Below are 20,408 nucleotides of genomic sequence, written 5' to 3' on the forward strand. Positions count from 1 at the left end.
CCAGGCTTGAAGGGAAGGGCCCTGGCCAGGGGTCCGGGGGGCCCTTCATGGTTTCTTGCACCGGGGCCCTGAAGGTTCTAGTTATGCCTCTTTAAGGTTGTCCATTCATCTGAATGGTCTGTCAAAGCATATGATCACAGGCAGCATGTGCAAACGCTGCTGGTAAATAAAACCTAGAAAGGGACCAGGATTACATGGGGATAATCTTTCATCTGTTCACATTCCAGCTTCATCCTTCCGGCCTGACCATGAGTGAAGAATCCATCATCCGTATCCCCCCGTACCACTACATCCATGTGCTGGACCAGAACACCAACATTGCCCGTGTGGAGACCGGGCCCAAGACCTACATCCGCCAGGACAATGAGAGGTGAGCGTCCCATGGTGGTCTGGGTAGCGCTGCATCAAAGTAACATTATAATCTTTTCATTTTGTTTTAACATATTCATATAAAGGCAGTTGATTGTCTTTTTATTTTCCCCTCTCTATGTAAATCCACCAGTCAGGTCTGACTGAATACAATACACTCATTATGGAAGATTTTTGTCTCAGCAGTTATTTATTGAGAGAGTCCAAGCAATTGCACTGCTATATAGACCAAAAATCTGTGTATGTAATGGTTGCCCCGAAATACAATACAATGTACCCCATACTCATAAACATGGGGGGGCTGGGAATTGGGGACCCCCTTGTTAAAGGGGTTTTCCAGATTCTGATAAGCCCTCTGTTAGCCAGGGCTGTGGGGAAGAGACCCTTATCCCCATCAACATGGAGACAAAGTGCTTTGGGGGGGCAGAGCCCCCCTGTCCTTAAGCAACCTTCCCATGTTGAGGGAATGTGGTCTGGTTTGGTTCAGAGGGGGGGGGGGGACACTCATTCGTCTTGCCCCTTTTCCTGCATGCTCGTATAAGGGTCTGATCTGGTATGGATGTGGGTGGTAATCAACCCTGTGTTTTTATTTATTTTTATTTCTTTCTAACTTTGGCATGGGGTTCCCCTTAAAATCATCTGTACTAGCCCTGGTATGAATTGGAGGGGGGGGGGGCAACCCCCACGCTGTTTTTTTTTTTTTTTTTTTCTGATTGCATTTGTGTTCAAAACGTATGAGGTGTGCGATTTAGATGCATTCCCATGGAAGGCCTAATCCTGAAATTCACATCCGAATGCTCAGAAAACGCACAGGACTTGTTAATTTGCAGTGAATTCACACTGCCACTGTACCGCATATATGTGGACCGGCTTCATAGAAAGCTGGTTTGAGTCACATGCGAATCTGGTTCAAAATGCATCCAGTTCACATATATGCAAACAGAGCCTTAACTGCATTTGAATAGATTTTCCTCTGTGTTTACTTTGCTTGAAAAGCACCTGGAAGAGATAGGAATGGAATAAAGAGAACAATGCATGGAGCATGACAAAGCTACAGAGGGGTCGGTGAGATCACCAGAGTACACTCCATAGCAAAACTAAAGAACTCGCTCCATCCTCTTCCTAAAACAGTATGAATTGTACCTTCTAAACCCAATAACATTGTCTCTGGGTATATAACCTGTGCAAATAATAAGCTGCTACACCTTTAGCAAATTGTCTGTTTGACTCTACATGTATTATTATTATTTCAGGTACTTGTATAGCGCTGTCAATTTACGCAGCGCTTTACATATACATTGTACATTCACATCATTCTGCTATAGATTTTATAGCGATCATCAGTGTTTTGCCTATGGACAGTAGTGTACTGACCGCTGATCTGGAATGGATCCTTGTGTATATACATTAGCTGTGGAAGTCTGCTGCACTGGTATTTTGCTGATCAATGATGCTATATTGATTTTTAGATAGGGAAACGCTTCATGGAGTGTGTATATTGTATATAACATCACCCTTGCTGTAGGGTCTAGGTTTGTCAAGATAAGCCGCTGTCCCAGACAGTAGAGTAACAATAGCCATAGCAGCCAGGTGGCTGCTATGGGGCCTGGGGTAGGAGTATTGTCCCATTAGGGAAGCTGTATAGCCAGAAGAGCCCATGCAGTTGCTATGGGGCCTGAAAAGGGAGGTGGGGGCATCATTATAGAGGCTGTGTGGCTATAACAGCCCACTCGACTGCTATGGGGCCTGGGGTAAGAGAGGGGGTCTCATTTGGGAGGCTTTATAGTAGTGATCGACCAATATCGTTTTTTCGTTGCCGATACTGATACCGATATTCAATGGCCAAAATATCGTTATCAACCGATATTTTTGTACATTTAAAAAAAAAAAATAATTTTGAGAGGTACTGTTGTGGAGGGATCTGGGTGTCTAAAAGACCCCAAACCCCTCCTCTGCACCTAAAAGCATTCAAAATGGCAAGTTTGACTGTTTTGAATGCTGTAATTTTTTTTTAATCTGTCATGACATTACTTCCGGGTTTTTACATGGAGACCCAATCAGGGCCGAATGCAGCTTTGATTGGGTCTTCGGCGGAGGGGAGACCCGGGCGAGCCGCGGAAGGCAGCCGGAGGCGGGGGGGGGGATGTGTGTGGGGGCGTCCCCTCCCAATCCTTGTAATGACAGCCGAGCAGCTTCTCAGCCGCATTGTTTATCATTACAAGACAGCCGAACGTCGGCTATGGACGCCGGTACCGGGGTGATGCCTCTAGCTGCAGGCATCACTCCGGTACAAGGACTTTCTGATATATCGGGGAAAGTGCATATCGGCCCCCCAATATATTGGCTTTGCAGATCGTATGGCTGCTATGGGGCCTGGGGTAGAAAGATGGCCCATTTTATGGGGGCTGTATAGCCATAAGAACCCTCAGTGCTCCAATGGGGCCTGCAGTGGAGGGGGCACAATTAGGGAGGCTGTATAGCCATGGCAGCCCATACAACTGCTATGGGGCCTGGGGTAGGAGGATCCCCTATGAGGGAAGGTGTATAGCCATGTGATTCACACATCTGCTATAGAGCCTGTGATAGGTGGTGACCTCCTTTTTGTAAAATGACAGTGGTTTACCGGTGTATTGGTAAAGCACAGAAAGCATCATAAGATGTGTTTATAAAAAATTGCTGTGTAAATGTCTCAGCATTTTAAAAAATATTGCATAATGTCTATAATGTGTGAAATGTCATTTTTCCTAAGATCGTTCCTTCTATTTTGTGGCCATAATATGGTATTTTTCTGATTGTGCCTTTTCAAGAAAATGCCGCATTATGGCCACTAGATGGAGCTGACTGCCATAGGAAATAGAACTTTTACACAGATTACAAATGTTGCAGGAAGTATTTGTGCGAATGCGAATGTGCAGAGCAATTTTTTTTTTTTATAAATGGACCCCTAAGAGGCCAACACAAGCCAATAGATTCATTCTTTATCTGATGGTGGCGGCCCCCTTTACTATTGTAGCAGTGTGAATATCCTTTTGTATTGCTGATATTGATATAGCGTTGTTGCTTGGTCATAAATTGCATTTGTGTTACGCAGGGTGCTGTTCCATCCGGTCCGTATGGTGATGGTGCCACCCCGCCACTACTGCGTGATTCAGAACCCGGTGCTAAGGGACGCAACCCGTAATGCGCAGTTTGATGACGTTGGACAGGCCAAACTGCGGCACGGAGACCAGGAAATCCGACTGACCCAGGATCCTTTTCCCCTCTACCCAGGGGAGGAGTTACAGCAGGTATGCTCTCTGTTTCCATGACCCCCCCTTTAAAATGGCGATGTCACGTGGTACCAGGAGATCGCTACCATAGGTGAAGGAGGCATCCTGTACTCTTTAAAATGGGTCTTTAATCAAAACGATTAATTTAATGGTGACAATCTACAAGATATCCTATGTGCAAAATTGTAGCTAATTGTGCAGGTTCAGGATTAGGGTCCAGCAATATAAAGTCTGCTGGAATATTCCCCTTTAAATAATGGGACCAACAGCTAGTTTGGCATGGCTACATCAGCATGAGAACCTGATCATCTGTCCGTAACAGACAAAAATAATCTTTTAACTGATGAATTTTTAATGTGTATTTACTGTGCTATTCCTCCCCCCCTCCCCCCCCTCCCCATCCCCATAGGCAGCAATGCCTGCCTATAGCCAACCAAATATAAAGGACCGTAGTGAGAATTTGAATGTATGAGAATTTGCATTATTCAAGGGAGATCATTTCTGTATACTTTTCCATTCTGGTGTAGGGTGTCCAACCGCTGACCGTGGTCCTCGCCAACACCGCGCTGCACCTGAAAGCGCTGCTGGACTTTGAAGATGACAACGAGAAGTTTGTGGCTGGTGATGAGTGGCTGTTTGAAGGCCCAGGTAAGGAACTTTGCTGACTCCCGGGGGCTCCAACTGTGAGATCTCCCCAGAGGAATTCACACTTCTTAGTCATGGTAGCCATTGCAAAGGCAAGTGATGGTGTCGTGCCCCAACAATGAGATTTCCTCAATGGGATTCACATTTCTTAGCCATAGTAGCCATTGCAAAGGCAAATGATGGTGTCGTGCCCCAACAATGAGATTTCCTCAATGGGATTCACATTTCTTAGCCATAGTAGCCATTGCAAAGGCAAATGATGGTGTCATGCCCCAACAGTGAGATCTCCCCAATGGGATTCACACTTCTTAGCCATGGTAGCCATTGCAAAGGCAAATGATGGTGTCATGCCCCAACAGTGAGATCTCCCTAATGGGATTCCCACTTCTTAACCATGGTAGCCATTGCAAAGGCAAACGATGGTGTCATGCCTAAACAGTGAGATCTCCCCAATGGGATTCACACTTCTTAGCCATGGTAGCCATTGCAAAGGCAAACGATGGTGTCATGCCCTAACATTGAGATCTCCCCAATGGGATTCACACTTCTTAGCCATGGTAGCCATTGCAAAGGCAAATGATGGTGTCATGCCCCAACAGTGAGATCTCCCTAATGGGATTCTCACTTCTTAGCCATGGTAGCCATTGCAATGGCAAATGATGGGGTCATGCCCCAACAATGAGATCTCCCCAATGGGATTCACACTTCTTAGCCGTGGTAGCCATTGCAAAGGCAAATGATGGTGTCATGCCCCAACAGTGAGATCTCCCTAATGGGATTCCCACTTCTTAGCCATGTTGGTTATTGCAAAGGCAAGTGATGGTGTCACACTCCCAACAGTTAAATCTCCCCAATGGGATTCTAATTTCTCTACCATTGTGTCAAATGCAAAGGCAAGTGAGGGTGTCACGTTTCAACATTGTGACCGTTATTTATGGCTTAACGGTAAGTGATGGAGAAACCACTGCATGGAACTCTTGCCGCTTTCATTCTTGGGTGATCTAGAAGCAGCAAGTTATCGCCCATTTTTTTTTTTTTTCATTCCTCATTAATATCAGAATTAAAGATGGATCTCCCTTTCTGAACTCTCACCCTGCCAGGTACCTACATTCCCCGGAAGGAGGTAGAGGTGGTTCAGACCATCCAAGCGACTGTCATCCGACACAACCAGGCAATCCGCCTTCGCGCTCGCAAGGAGTGCCAGGACAGGGAGGACCATGCCCGGGTCACCGGTCAGTACCCATCTACCATTATATTATTTTATTGCATATGATCAAGTCAATGCTTCAAGTTATGAGATGTGTTCAGCCCATAGGGCAGCTGGCGGTGCCAGCCTTTTTTTTTTTTTTTTTTGGCATTCCAAAAATATTTTTAAATAAGAGATTTTAGAACTTTTTCACTTGAATGATGCTCAGTTTCTCTACTCTGATTGGCTGCCTCTCTGTTCTGCAGGGGAGGAGTGGCTGGTGAAGAAGGTTGGCGCCTATCTTCCTGGTGTGTATGAAGAAGTCGTAGATATTGTGGATGCTTTCGTCTTAACCGACAAGGTAAACAATGACTCTCATTATAGACCTCAGAAACCGTATGTATGTTGTCTGTGACCACTATATTGTGTGGGTGAGGCCACCATTGGGTATCGCCTCACCCACACACATTGGGTATTGCTCACCTTTTACCTCCTTGTACCTGTATCACTGAACTACATCCAACATTTTTAAGGTTTGGGGGCTAAAAACCTTAAATGAGCCAAAAAAAAAGGAACCACCTCATAGTACTGGTGTATACCAGATATTTAAAAAAAAAAAACACGTAATTTATGTGTTATTATACAGGTTTACTTTAAGCTCTTAAAGTGGACCTTTCAGTAACTTTATAAGTCTGCATAAATTAACTCTTGATATATCACAATGAGCAACAGTATAATTTATTTTTCATACATCACGGAACACAGAGCCATTTTCAGTACCATACGGGTCATACGCCACCTTCAGGTGAATGGGCACTGGCAACCAATCAGACAGGAAGTCCCCCTATATAACCCCTCCTACACAGGAAGTACCTCCGTTTTTTTTTTTTTTCGCCAGTGTCTAAAAGGTGATGGTCAGGGTGGAGAAGCTCTCCACAATTTTTTTTTTTTTATGTTTTCTCAAAGAAGAAGAAGATTATGCTACATAGTACATACCCTGATCAAAGATCTCTGAATCTAAGGGGTTAACAATCAGATCCATCCAAAAACGTCAAAGACTAAAAGGATGGTACCTGAGCCTCGGGAAAGCAGATACAAGGTTTTGCCTGTAAAGTTGTCCTTCTTAGGCTACTGGACCCTGAGATCCAGACCCTTGGTAAAACCATTCCCAAAGGCGCTCTGGCAGGGTGCTTTACGGGTCCAAGCCAGTGGCCCCTCAAAAACAAGGGGACCCAGTCCTTGAAGGTCAGCAAGTCACAAAACTCACCGTGATGGGTGAAGATTGGATTCTTGTTACAAGACAGAATCCTGCGACAGGACTGGTAAGTCTATTTTAAAAATATTTGTAAAAATATTTTTATGCACGGCTACCTTTAAAGAGAACAGATATGGTGTGCCATGTTGGGTCTCTACAAGAGAGAATGGGTGTATTTGCTATGGCAAAGCACACCTTGTTTGTTTAACCATTTTAGCCCTGGAGGATTTGGCTGCTCAATGACCAGGCCCTATTTCGCGATTCGGCACTGTGTGATTTTAATGGACAATTGCCCGGTCGTGTGACGCTGTACTCAAATTAAATTGACGTCCTTTTTTTCCCCACAAATAGAGCTTTCTTTTGGTGGTATTTAAATCACCTGTGCGATTTATTTATTTTTTTCCGCTATAAACAAAGAGCGACAATTTTGAAAAAAATAACAATATTTTTCACATTCTTTTATATGAAATTCTCAAAAAAAAAAAAAAACGTAAAAATCAATTTTTTAACATTTTAGGCCAATTTTTTTTCTGCTGCATATTTTTGGTGAAAAAAATCGCAATAAGCGTATTTTGATTGGTTTGCGCAAAAGTTTATTGCGTTTACTAACTACGGGAAAGGTTTATGTAATTTTTATTGTGTGTGTGTGTGTGTTTTTTTTTTTTTTACTAGTAATGGTGGCGATCTGTGATTTTTTTTTTTCGCGGGACTGCGACATTGCGGCGGACAGATCGGACCCCTAACTGACATTTTTGACACTTTTGGGGGTACCAGTGACATTACTACAGTAATCAGTGCTAAAAATATGCACTGTTACTGTAAAAATGACACTGGCAGGGAAGGGGTTAACATTACTGGTGATCATGGGGTTAAGTGTGACCCTAGGGGCGTGATTCTAACTGTAGAGGGGCGTAGCTTAGGAGATCATCACAGAGACATGCGATCCTATATAGCAGGATCACATAGCCTCTGTGATAATCTAAGGGAGAATGACAGACGGCTGTGTTTACATCAGCCGTCTGTCCTTCTCTCTCAGCTGCGGGAGATTGCGAGTGGCCGGCGGCCATTGGAGCCGCCGGTCACACGCACTGGCTCCCCAGCTGATGAGCGGGGGCGAGAACGCGCCGGCGGCGGCACGCGCTCGTCCCCTAGGGTCTCCTGAATGAGCGAGGTAGTACTACGTCGCTTTGCCCAGGAGCGGCTGCCTGCCGCAGTGGGCGATCGCTAAGTGATTAAACATTTTTTTGCTCTCCATGTGCAAAGCAGAAAGTGTATAAGCTGTGTTAAAGCACACCTTGTTTAAACATTTCTCTTTGCCTGTGCAAAATAGTAGGTGTATGAGCTATGTCAAAGCACATACAAAAATACAAAAAGTGGTCACCTCCCCCACTGGTCTTGATAGTAAGGAGCACTGGAAGGGCAAATGCAGATCAAAAATGCAAGGGGATTTCCAGTCACTACTTACCAACCAAGTAGTGACTGGAAATCCCCTTGCTTTTTTGATCTATGGTAAAGCATACCTTGTTTGTTTAAACCCACTGTTTTCACACTGTGCTGATCACCTGAAAGGTATCCGCTATGACAAAGCACCTGTTTGCTTAAGCTGCTCTCACCCTATGTTGGCATGTAGTTTTCACCTTGGCGTGAAAGCCCGCGCATCCGTCTCCTTGGAAAGCTCTGGTCAAGCAACGAATCTTCGCCATTTAAACACAAGCGTATGCTTGCAAGGGGCATGTCTGGACGCGATTGGCGTGCACATGGATGCCACATAGCATGCACAGTGAAACCACAAACGGCGTGATTCTTAAACAAGTGTTTTCAATGCACAAGCCTCTATCAGAGGCCGGAGGGAACACAGAGCAGCAGCAGCTGGGTTGCGTGAGTCACTGTAGGTGTATGTTTACAGGCACAGACAGGTTCTGTATCTTTAGATAATCAGTGCTGTGTGTGATAAGCTTTATAAGCTTGGCAGAAGCCTTGAGTACACTAAAGTTAGTAACTCAAGTTTATCTTGCCTAACAGCAATGTCCACCCGAAAATGGGATGGGGGGGGGGGGCACAGCTGGAAGGGGAACTGTGGTGCCACCATCAGGACTTGAAGGTCCTAGCCGTGCTTCCTCTGTCTACTCCCCCTGGAGATCCAGAGGCGATTCGCCAATCTGAGCCATTACGATCGTCAGGCATAGTAGCTACTCCCAAGTGCTTCTGTTGTAACCTACGTCACTAAGGACGTTTTGGCAATAGCCAGCCTTGAGGGTAAGATTGCTGGCATGTTTGCAGCATTGGAGGGAGGAAAACCTGATAGATTCCCCTAACCTGAGCCACCCCCTGAGTGAGTTCAGGATTGGGCAGAGTATGTGGAAGAAGTAGCTGTAAATGACCCTATAAGGTCAAGCTGAGGTTTCCACTTCTGGGGAGTCAGGATCTGAGGAGTCATTCTCGGCCTCGCAATCCCAGAGATTGTTGATTCAGTCTCTCACTGATATGGTCCGATTTGGATACAAATTACCTCTCTTATAGATGTCTGAAGTCTCTCTAGGCTTATTACATCCTCATAGTCCTCAGGCTTTTCCCTTACATCCGTGAAACAGAAACTATCAGCGCAAACAAAAATAATTTTGTGATTATAGTGTGTAAAAACCAGTATTAGAAACAAATCATCAATTGCAAAAAATAACATAATGTGTTATATCAGCCGGCAGCATACACTGTATCGTGTTCACTCGTCACAATCAAAAGTAATCAAAAATAGGGAAAGAGATGCGCCAGATCAACTGTGTTAGAATTATATATAGGATATCAAACCATAATGTGCGTGCACATAATTAAAGAAGAAGTGTCCAATAAAAGTCCATAAATAAAACAGTGCTCGGTGTCCACAATGTGAAGTGAAGCCAGTGATTCCACAGATAGTCACAAACACCTCTGTGCAAAATCCCGTCACCAGAAGGAATGGCCACTCTCACCTTAATGCAGGACCCAAACGGGTCAGCATCAGCTTTGAATACACAGGACCATGGGATCTCTGTCCAACTTATTAATACAGGACCCAAACAGGTCAGTATCTGCTGTTAGGATCCAAATACACCAGACCAGGGGACCTCAGTTCATAACTCCGGAAGAGGACATATAGTGCATGGGTGAATAAAAAACAGATCTAGTGCTCTCTGCTTAGGAGTATCATCGCTTTATTAAGGAAACGTACAGGGTACTCACATTTGCAGGCACTCAGCAGTGCCTGCTTGTATGGTGATATGCAGATATCAAACACAGGAGAGACGTCGGCGTCAGGCACGCAGGCTCCGCCCCTATACGTGTTACGTCAGAGCTTCAATCTAGATTAACTATGCACAAGGTTTGGAGGACCTCTATCTGATACAGCCAGGCTGTCGATCCACCTTGCCACTTAGGTGGATTTAGGGTTAAGTCTCTTTCCAGATGACTTGATGAAGAAATGTTATTGTCAGGACACTCTCCTAGTATCCCCTTTCTTGACCACTGACACCCGTCCACTGACTATCCTACTCCGGGATGGCCCCCCTCAGGTCAGGCCCTTTGACACGACCCCCTGTATATCCAAAATATTTTGGGGGGAAAGAGTGCGTTGCTACCTATAGAGAGGAAAAGTAAACGTCCTTTTAGATTCCCAGCACTCGACTCCCAGTGTTTCTAATCCCATGCAGTTGCGACGACCCCAGGCGTCTGGATCCAGAACCAAGCCGCAAGGGCAGAAGAAACCCTGGGCCCAGAGACCTACCAAGTCTGCCTCTAGGCCTACTTGTGAAGGGGCGCCCCCACTCAATCGGGTGGGGGGAAGGCTGCTACGGTTCTCAAAGGTCTGGGTAAATGTAATCGAAGACAACTGGGTTATTTTCACCATCTCGCAGGGATGCAAACTGGAATTTCGGGTGTTTTTCGAATCCTTGGTTTGTAAAGTTGAACATACCTTCAGATCCTCTAAAAAGATCTCTTTCTGGCTCTGGACCATTTAAGGTCCCAACTAGTGATTATAGAGGTTCCAGAGGACGAAAGATTCACATGTTTTTTACTCAAACCTTTTCGTAGTCCCCAAGCCAAACAGAGATGTGAGACCTATTCTGGACCTCAAAGCTCGGAACCAGTGTCTGAACATTCGTACTTTGTGTGGAGTCAATTTGTTCAGTCATGGCCTCCCTACAGGGAGAAGAATTTTTATAGGATCCATCCATAGACCTCAAGGATGCATATCTTCACGTGCCTATATTTAGGCCCATCATAGGTTTTTATGCTTTGCAGTAGAAAACCGTCATTTTCAGTTTGTGGCCCTGCCCTTCGGGTTGGCCACAGCTCCAAGAGTGTTCACAAAGATCCTAGGTCCAGTATTGGCTGCTCTAAGGTCTCAAGGGATATCAGTGATAGGATATCTAGATGTAACGCTCATGCGTTTTTGTTAGTGGATGGATTTGCAGCTGAAGAATTGTCACTCAGTAGTCGTGTAGAGATTCTGTTGAACAAACCTATCCAACTCTCAGGACTTCATCACTGTGCACAGCCTGTTTATGCAATATACATACACTCAATCTGATGTTAATGGAGGGATAGAATATGTGAGAGTATATAGGTGAGAGACAGGCTATAGTATGGTGAGCACCTAGGAGTAGTATTAGGAGAGTGTTTAGGTGATGGTAGTAAGCAGATAGGTTCTAATGTCAAGTATAGTGCAGATGGTAGGGGACAGCAGATGGAGTATACAAGACAGAGTAACCTAGTGCAAGGATAGTTGATGGTAGTCCCAAGAGCTAACAGTCTATGCAGATGATAGGAAATAGCTTAGATAGAGATAGTCCTGGTATATGCAGTAGATGACAGTAGAAGTGCAGGTTAGTAAGGAATCCCCTGTGGGGTACTTATCACTAGATAGGTAGTAGTAACAAAGTTCAGTAGTGAGAGGTGATCCAGTAGCGAGATACGGATCGGCAGCGAGGTTCCGGTTCAGTTCAGGCAAAGGGAATAGCCAGCAGCTCCAGCTTCACAAGAGAAGGTGCGGTGAACATGCGGTTTGAAGGAGCAATGAGTGAGAGAAAGCCGGCGATTGAAATAGCCGCTCATAGCGGCGCTCGGCGATGATGTCATTGCCCTTAAAGGTGTATGCGTCCCATTTGGATAGCAAGATGGGACGCAATATTAAGAGAGAAATGTGGAAATAAGGGTACCAGAGGTACCAGAACATTACACTAGACAATCTATTACTAATAGTTGCTTTGGCTCTGAGCCTAAGTGTTCTACAAATAGAACAGCTCTTAGAACGTCTGGGTTGGATTCTGAACTTTGCAAAGTCAGCATTACAGCCGGTCCAGCGTCTGCAATATTTGGGTTTCCTTGTGGACACAATACAGGCAAAGGTATTCTTCTGTACGTCTTTACGTGAAGCTATTAGGAAAGAGTCCACATTCAGAGCAATTTGCCATTGCTCAATTCCATGCCAGGCCCTTACAGAAAAATATTCTGTCGGCATGGACCAGAAAGGTCAAGTTCCTCGACTGGTGCATGTCTGTTACCAAGAGTACCTCCGAGTCTAAGTTGGTGGTTGTTAACCAGAAATTTGGAAAAAGGAAAATATTTTCTTCCTGTAGTGACTACAGATGCCAGTCTCTCCGGTTGGGGAGCGGTTCTGGAGGAAGCCACTGTCCAAGGGAAGTGGTCTTGGATAGATCAGTTGTGTAGATCTTTTGTGGTCTGATGGCGGTATTTATGGTGTCCCCCCCTCCCCTCAGATGCATTGCTAAGGGACGTCCCATATGATAATGAATCTTTTTTCTTTTTGAGAAAACATAAAAAAAAGCGTGGAGAGTCTCTCCACTGTGACCATCACCTTTTAGACACTGACAAAAAAAAACTGAGGTACTTCCTGTGTAGGAGGGGTTATATAGGGGGACTTCCTGTCTAGTTGTCAGTGTCCATTCACCTGAAGGTGGCGTATAACCCTTATGGTAATGAATATGGCTCTGTGTCCCATGATGTACTCCAATGGAATGGATTTTACAGGTAATCTGTATTAATCAATCTATTTATTTTTTTTAAAAGCTCCACCTCCTTATTAAAAAGCTGCTCCTCAGCGTCAGTCAGTGACTTTGTCTATCCTTTTGTCTATCCTAAGTTTGGGTTGTCAGTCTGCTGCAGTCAGGAAAAGGCATTTCCTCAGTCTCCCCTTCCCCCAGTGTCAGGGATAGTGGTTGATTTTCGCTGAAAAGAGGTCAGTCTAAGGGATTTCAGGAGCGTATATGAGGTTAGAGAAGCAGCAGAAGGTGGGAGCGTAGCGGACAACTCTGGAATGTAAGTGTCCGGATGATGGTGCGTATCCATGGAGAGCGAAGGACAATCCAGGTGATGCAGGAGCGTTCTGGAGGCTGTGGACACAGGTGTCAGAGGTGCACAGGGGCACACTGGAGGCACAGAGGTGCACTTGGAGGCATTCAGGCATAGTAGAATACATGTTGCACACTTGAGACACAGGGGGCATTTAGGGGCATAGGGCACACTAGAAAGCACATATATTGCGTACAGGTGGGCACTGGAGACATGGGGGCATTTGGAGTCACAGGGAATACCTAAAACACTGGGCGCACTTGGAGTTATGGGGCACAGTGGAAACACAGGGGGCATTGGGGGACACAGAGGCATACGGAGGGCAGTAGGAGGCACCTCTTCAGGGATAGATGCAGGTAATGTAGGAGCGTTCTGGAGGCTGCATTCAGACATAGGCAAAACTTTTTTTCTTCATTTTGGATAGACTAAGGGAAGGGCTATAACCCTTGCATATTAAGGGAATCTCTTTGGGACCCCTAGGTCACCAGAACTGACAGGTGTTCCCATTGGAAGATTCCCCTCTATTACTTTTCTGGGTATAACCCAAAATTTGGGATTTTCTTTTACTTGCACTTTCAATGATAATGGTAAACAGGCAGGACCGTGACAAGGGGTGAGCAGGAGGGATGACTGCCCTGGGCGCAATGGTTTATTGCTGGGATGGGGGCACCCTGACCCTAACCCTAAGGAAAAAGGGGGTGGCGGCGCAGTTTGGGATCTTTGCCATGGGCGCTGGATTACCTTGTCCCAGCTTTGTAAACAGGAGAAATGGAGAGGGGGAATCCACCTTAACAGGGTCACACAGCAATAAAACCTGACGTGTTCTAATCCCTCTACACTTTATCGAAAGCTAAAATGAAAGTTTTTCCTTTGGGTATATTTTAGGCTGGTTATATTCTTTGAGTTTTTTTTGTTCAGCCAGTGAGCTCCCCTTTGTCTATCCCCCCCCCCCCCCCCACCATCAGAATACACTGATCTGCACTGCAGCCATTGGCTGCATGCACCGATCGAATACAGGTTTTCCAGCAGAACAGAAGCGGCAGTTAAATTTGCTTCTGTTGAACAGAGAGGGGTACACGGGGATCGAAATTTGGCCGATTCCTGCTGGACTGGACAAATTTCATTACGTGTTTACCTAGCTTTAAGCTATTTTAATTTGCTGCCAAAAGCATTGTTTTTGATTGCCTTTGAAAAATAAAGACTTTCTGTTTTTATGAAATACGGCTTTGCCTGTGATCCGGGAGCACTATCACAGTAGTGAATACCCTCTGAACGTCACACCTTGTAGCAAGTCACAAGGTGGCAAGCTTCAGCCAGGGGCTGATCTGTACAGGCACCTGGACGTAAATAATTTTGTCATCTCTGAGCTGGCATCCCAGTCCAGAAAGTACTGTCATCTCTGGGATTTTGTCAATTAAATGACGTTGGCAGATAGTCGCTCAGTGCCTGCACAAGTGAGAACTTGCCAGCTTTTGGAAGGAGTTGCCGGCTGATCAGGATGGCTCCATGAACTCCGGCTTTCAGGCTCCAATCTCTGGCTGCTGCTGAGTGACGGGAGTGAAATCTGCATTACTCTCGGCAGTTACAGCGAGGAGCAGAGGACATTGTCCTTATATGTAGAGGTTGCCCGATGCCAGAAAGCTCTGCATACAGAAAGTGTAATAATTGCATGTGGCTGCAGACGTGATAATCGGGCGCTTGCTTTAGCCTAAATGTGATGAAAATCAGATATTGGGAATCGGAACTGCAGGGACAGTTGTTGGAATGAGATCACGTGCTGCAATCCAGGTGTGTCTCCCTAGCAACTGTCTGATCATTGATCTTTGTACAGGAAGAGCGCATTTTATTGCCTGACCTCACCAGGATAAAATGCAATCCGAAGATCTGGTTGTTACAGGACCAATTTTAACTGGTGATAACCCCGCCCGTCCTAAGTCCATCCGCCCCCCCCCCCCCCTCGCCATAACACACCCGGCTGTAAATATAGACTGATTGTACAGATGGCAGCTAAGTTGCATTCAGGGCCAGGACAAGGGGTGGGCAGGAGGGGGCAGCTGCCCTGGGCACTGTAGTATAATGTGACCTGGGGAAGGGGGCGCCACTAGGAGACTGAGCTGGGAGGGAATTTGTGTTGAGGAATTTGGGGGGCAGCTGAGCGTAAGAATTGTTCTAGGAGGGGAAATTTTGGAGGTGTGTGCTAGGAGTGGTGATTCAGGGGGATTTGTGTTGGGAGGGGAAGGGGAGAAGAGGGTTTTGTGCTAGGAGGGTCAATTTGGGGGCTTGTGCTAGAAGAGGGGCAACGAATTTGTGCTAGGAAGAAATTTGTTTAATTTTTTTTGGGGGGGGGGGGGGATTTCTGCTAGTACAAATGATTGAGGGGTGGGGGATTTGTATTAGGAGGGTATGTATGTATGTATGTATGTATGTATGTATATGTGTGTGTGTTGTGTGTGTATATATATATATATTATAATGTGTGTGTGTGTGTGTGTGTGTGTGTGTGTGTGTATATATATATATATATAATATAATTTTTTTTTTTTTTTTGAGGGGGGGGGGATTTGGGGAATGGAGGGAAAAGGAATTGGTGCCAGGAAGAATTTTTTTTTTTTTTGAGGGGGGGGGGGGGGATTTAGGCTAGTAGGAATGATTGAGGGGTGGAGGATTTGTACTAGGAGGGGTGATATTTATTTTTTTGAGGGGGGGGGGGGGCATTTGTGCTGAGAAAGAATGTATTTTTTATTTAATTTCTTTTGAAGGGGGGTTTGCTAGTAGGACTGATTGAAGGTGGAGGATTTGTACTAGAAGGGGGGGGGGGCATTTGTGCTGGGGGAATGGAGGGGGCAGAGATTTGTGCTGGGAGGGGAGATTTCAGCAGGGGGGCGGATTTGTACTGGGAGGAGGGGGAATTTATGCTTAGAGGGGTAATCATGCAGATTAATGCTCAATTTTTGCTTACGCTTAAAGCTCATACATTCTGAGGATATGTTTGATTTGAAGGGGGAGGATTAGGAGGGGTGACTTTTTTTTGGGGGGACATTTGAGCTGAAGGGAGGATTTCAGGAGGGGGGCTGATTTGTAACGTTGCTCATACATCTTGGAGGGAGGGGCACAGTTGGGCATTTTCACCCTGGGCTCTAGGTGACCTTGTCCCAGCACTGGTTACATTATCCATGTATGGATTAAATATTTTACTGGTAAAATTGATCTCTTAGTGGGGGGAAAAAACTGTTTAAATTCACACATTACCTGTCTTTTCTGCCAAGATGTATCTAATTCTGTGCGGTCAGTCTTGTGCTCCAGGCACTCCAGTGAGACAGCCCAGCCAGGTCCTCGACCGAGCCGTACAGCTCAACTGCGATGGAGGTCATGGATACACCCCCAGCCTGCTGATTGGATAATTAAGTCACTCTGATGTCTCCCCCTGTCCCGCGAGCTCTTGGGGTTAGGCCTAGTTTACATGTGCAGTTTGAGGGGGGCAGTAAAATATAGGCAGCCGCATATCCCCAAAACCACCAAGCTTACTCTAACTTCGTTTTAGAGGGGGTTGTACACACACTGAAGCAAAGGAAATTATTCCCCCTGTCATGTTCCTCAGGCAGTACTGCCTCCAAATCCAAAAGAATGGGGCTGTGCGGCATCTGCCCTGCAACCATATGCAATACACAAGCCTGCGGCGTGGTAGTGCGGGCTTTACAGGGTTAATACAGGCAGTGAGTAGCTGGCACATTGCCATTCAACTGCCTTTTTTAAAAGGGATCCACCGCAAAATGCCTTTAAGAAAGCAATACAAGGGAGCCTTTAGCCCAGGTTACCATCTGTGCATGGTAATGCAAAACCAGGCCCTTTCCTGACATGCAAGGAAACACGGTGCAAATGCGCAAAAGGGCCATTATCTATTAGTACTTCCACGCATCTGCAAACAGACGCTTGTTTTTGGAAAAGTCCTGGACTTTTTTTTTCTATGTTTCTTGTAGGGCAGCCCATTGAAGCGCATGCATGCATCTGCACACGCAGTAATATGAACCAAGCCTTGGTCCAGTGGTCTCCAAACTGCGGCTCTGGGGCTTGATGTGACCCTCTGCTTGCATTTGCCCATGGGGCACAATTCCTGCCACTGTCACCAAAAGTGGGGCACAATTCCTGCCACTGACACCAACAATGGGGCACAAATCCTGCCACTGACACCAACAATGGGGCACAAATCCTGCCACTGACACCCAACAATGGGGCACAAATCCTGACACCCAACAATGGGGCACAATTCCTGCCACTGTCGCCAACAGTGGGGCACAATTCCTGCCACTGTCGCCAACAGTGGGGCACAATTCCTGCCACTGTCGCCAACAGTGGGGCACAATTCCTGCCACTGACACCAACTATTTCCCTCCCCCAATACCAAAGGGCATTGTTTCTCTCCCACTGGGCACAGTCCATTCCTGCTAGTGTCTGATGGACCGTAAGCTGGCCCTTTGTTTAGAAAATTTGGGAATCCCTGCATTTGGCTGTCTGTGCTTGCGCATGCAGCAACTCTAATTGGCTCTTTTTTTGCCAGCCCCACCTTCCCCAGTCTGTGCCATGGATTACAGGAGGCTGATAGGACGGCAGGTTTAGGTACTTGGATATATATACAGATTTTTTTTTTAATGAATACATGACTGCATTAAATGGTATATAGTACAGCAGATATCTGTAGGAATTTGGAATTGGCATCAGTTATAGCCAAGAATTGCCAGTGAAGGTCAAAAGTGGTTTTCCTTGTCTGGAAATCATTAAACCATCAGTTATTTAGAACATTGAACAACTTCTGTTAATGGTTCTTCACCTTACGGTGTCCCCATTCAATTATCCATAGACATAACACACATGGCCACACATGACAATCTACCCGTACAATCTCCTTCGGATTAACCAACACCTCCATAGTGCGAGGGTCTGCGTCAGCCTTTCTCAACCTTTTCAACACAGAGGAACCCTTGAAATAACTTTCCAGTCTCGGGGGAACCCCTACTAAAAATGACTATATCTACAACTCATGATACATTACTGTGATGGTCAGTGGGAAGAATGCTCCTTACACTTGTGGTCATTGGTAAGAACCGAACCCCCTCATAGATAACTAAATGGATCAATGGTGTCAGTGGGAACATATCTGCAAGGCAGAAATTACTCATTGCTCAAGGAACCCCTAGTAACCTCTGGAGGAACCCAAGGGTTCCATGGGAACTCTGGTTGGAAAGCTGGTTGGGATCTGCATGACTGAATATAAATTTAATGCATTGTTTGGGTAGCTCTTCAGGCTACATCATTGTTAATCCAAATAGAGTGTACAGTCATTCTGTGATTTGCATAGACCATTTTTTGATGAGGATCCGACAGAATGATGGCAGCGTAACCCGGCATGCTTGGCTGTGGTTTAGATGTCTTGGTTATGTAGTGTGTAATACAAGAAAAAATGGCTGCACACCACGGCTGGTCCTGGGTCCTTTTATTGAATATCTCCAAACGTGACACTGACAGGCTGCTAATGGTTGACGCGTTTCACACAAATGCTGTGCTTAATCATAACCAAGAGATGCCCCACTGACCCTACATAACTAGTCCCACCCACACCTGTCACAGGTGTCGGGGGGTGATATCAGTGGTATCTCCTGGATGCCTTGACAAAAAAAAAAATATATCGATAGATATTAGTGTGTGTGTGTGTGTGTGTGTGTGTGTGTGTGTGTATATGTATATATATATATATGTGTGTGTGTGTGTGTGTGTGTGTATATATATATATATATATATATATATATATATATATATATATATATATATATATATATATATATATATACATACGCACACAATGGATCAAATTTTCCTCAGCATATTTGTTCTTCTATATAAATTTTTATATATATATATATATATATATATATATATATAAATAAAAATTTATATAGAAGAACAAATATGCTGAGGAAAATTTGATTCATTTAGACAAAGTGAGGGGCAATAAAGAAAGCGAGAAGGATAAAATTGGAAATAATCCAGAAAAATAAAAAAAGGGGAAACATTTCTATACTGTATTAAATAAAAATAACGAAGAGAATAAATAAGGAAATGAACACAACAATAATATAAATGTGTAGCCCTATAAAGAACAATGACATGAAAATCATTGTCACTTCCTTGTTCAATATAATAAAAACCAATGTGTATGATCTTGGTAGACCCCCAGAACGGGATACGTTTGTCCCATAGGGATGGATTAAGCGTCCAGTAAATGCTGGAGGGAGGTGTCTCAACAATTTATTCATAGAAGTGGCTAACATCCTACTCAAAGTTGAGCTCGCTGGGGATGCGGGTCTGGAGATGGAATGTCCAGAACACCTCTCTCTGATAGGATAAGAGTCCCTAAGAGAGGTGGTGATGCTTGCCAATCACCTAAACCTGCATGGCCAACTTGTCTCCACCATGACATATGTTAAAATGCTTCGCTACCTTAGTCGGTTCTTTTCAACGCTGTATATGTGCTCATTGAACCGATCCCAAAGACACCTTTTATTTTTTATTATTATTTTTTTTTACGTGAAAATTTAGGATTTGCACACAACTATAGATTGGTCTTGCTTTCCCTAAAAATTAATTTTTTTACATGTTGCAGAAAGCGCTCCACATCCGCGCCACCAAGACGTTCCGCGATGAGAAGGGTAACTTGCGTCGTACAGGAGAAGAGTGGCTGGTGACCATGGACGACAGTGAAGCGTACATTCCCAACGTGTACGAGGAGGTGGTGGGAGTGGTTGACATCACCACTCTGAATAGCCGTCAATACTGCGTTATCCTGGATCCGGTGGGAGCCGATGGCAAGCTACAACTTGGACAGAAGAGGGTTGTAAAGGTGGGAGAGATGGCACCTGGCTTGTCATTGTCTTTTAAAACTGTGATGTAAAGCCAGGGTTTGGCTATATGTGCATTGATTAATTTGAGTTGATTGTCCTGTGGCCCAAAGGGAAATTTTTCCCATGGAAATTTGCAGAAGGAAAGACATGTCAATAGCAGTGCCCAGTTGTACTATTGGGTAGTTATTTTAGGCCTCCGCTACAGTACAGTTTTTCTTCAATAGTCTCTGGTTGGACCTGCATCCCACATTTCTTAGGTCCAATGCTTCCTTTTAGTCTCTTTTACCACCACTTTCTAACAATTGGTTAGCAAATTGCCATCCTCAGTGCTAACTATGATATTCCATTGGACCCATTGTATAGTTGCTGTAACTGATCAAAGCCTAATGGCTGTACGTATGTGATTGGGCAACTAACAATTGAGATGAGTACCTGTCGCCAGACCT

The 20,408-nt window shown here is 45.0% G+C and overlaps 1 protein-coding gene across 1 annotated transcript in view; it reads left to right on the forward strand.

Moving 5' to 3' along the window:
- The first annotated feature begins 230 nt into the window (after window positions 1–230).
- MVP (major vault protein) overlaps window positions 231–20,408 on the forward strand; it is a 46,861-nt gene continuing 26,683 nt past the window's right edge. Inside the window, exons 1-6 of the mRNA XM_082261139.1 lie at window positions 231–370; window positions 3,461–3,656; window positions 4,166–4,286; window positions 5,384–5,515; window positions 5,736–5,830; window positions 19,725–19,961. Coding sequence (XP_082117265.1) covers window positions 249–370; window positions 3,461–3,656; window positions 4,166–4,286; window positions 5,384–5,515; window positions 5,736–5,830; window positions 19,725–19,961 — 903 coding nt within the window. The 5' untranslated portion in view covers window positions 231–248. The remainder of the gene's footprint in view (window positions 371–3,460; window positions 3,657–4,165; window positions 4,287–5,383; window positions 5,516–5,735; window positions 5,831–19,724; window positions 19,962–20,408) is intronic.

This window comes from Pelophylax lessonae (genome assembly GCF_965119305.1).
Source record: "Pelophylax lessonae genome assembly, chromosome: 6".
Classification (NCBI taxonomy): domain Eukaryota; kingdom Metazoa; phylum Chordata; class Amphibia; order Anura; family Ranidae; genus Pelophylax; species Pelophylax lessonae.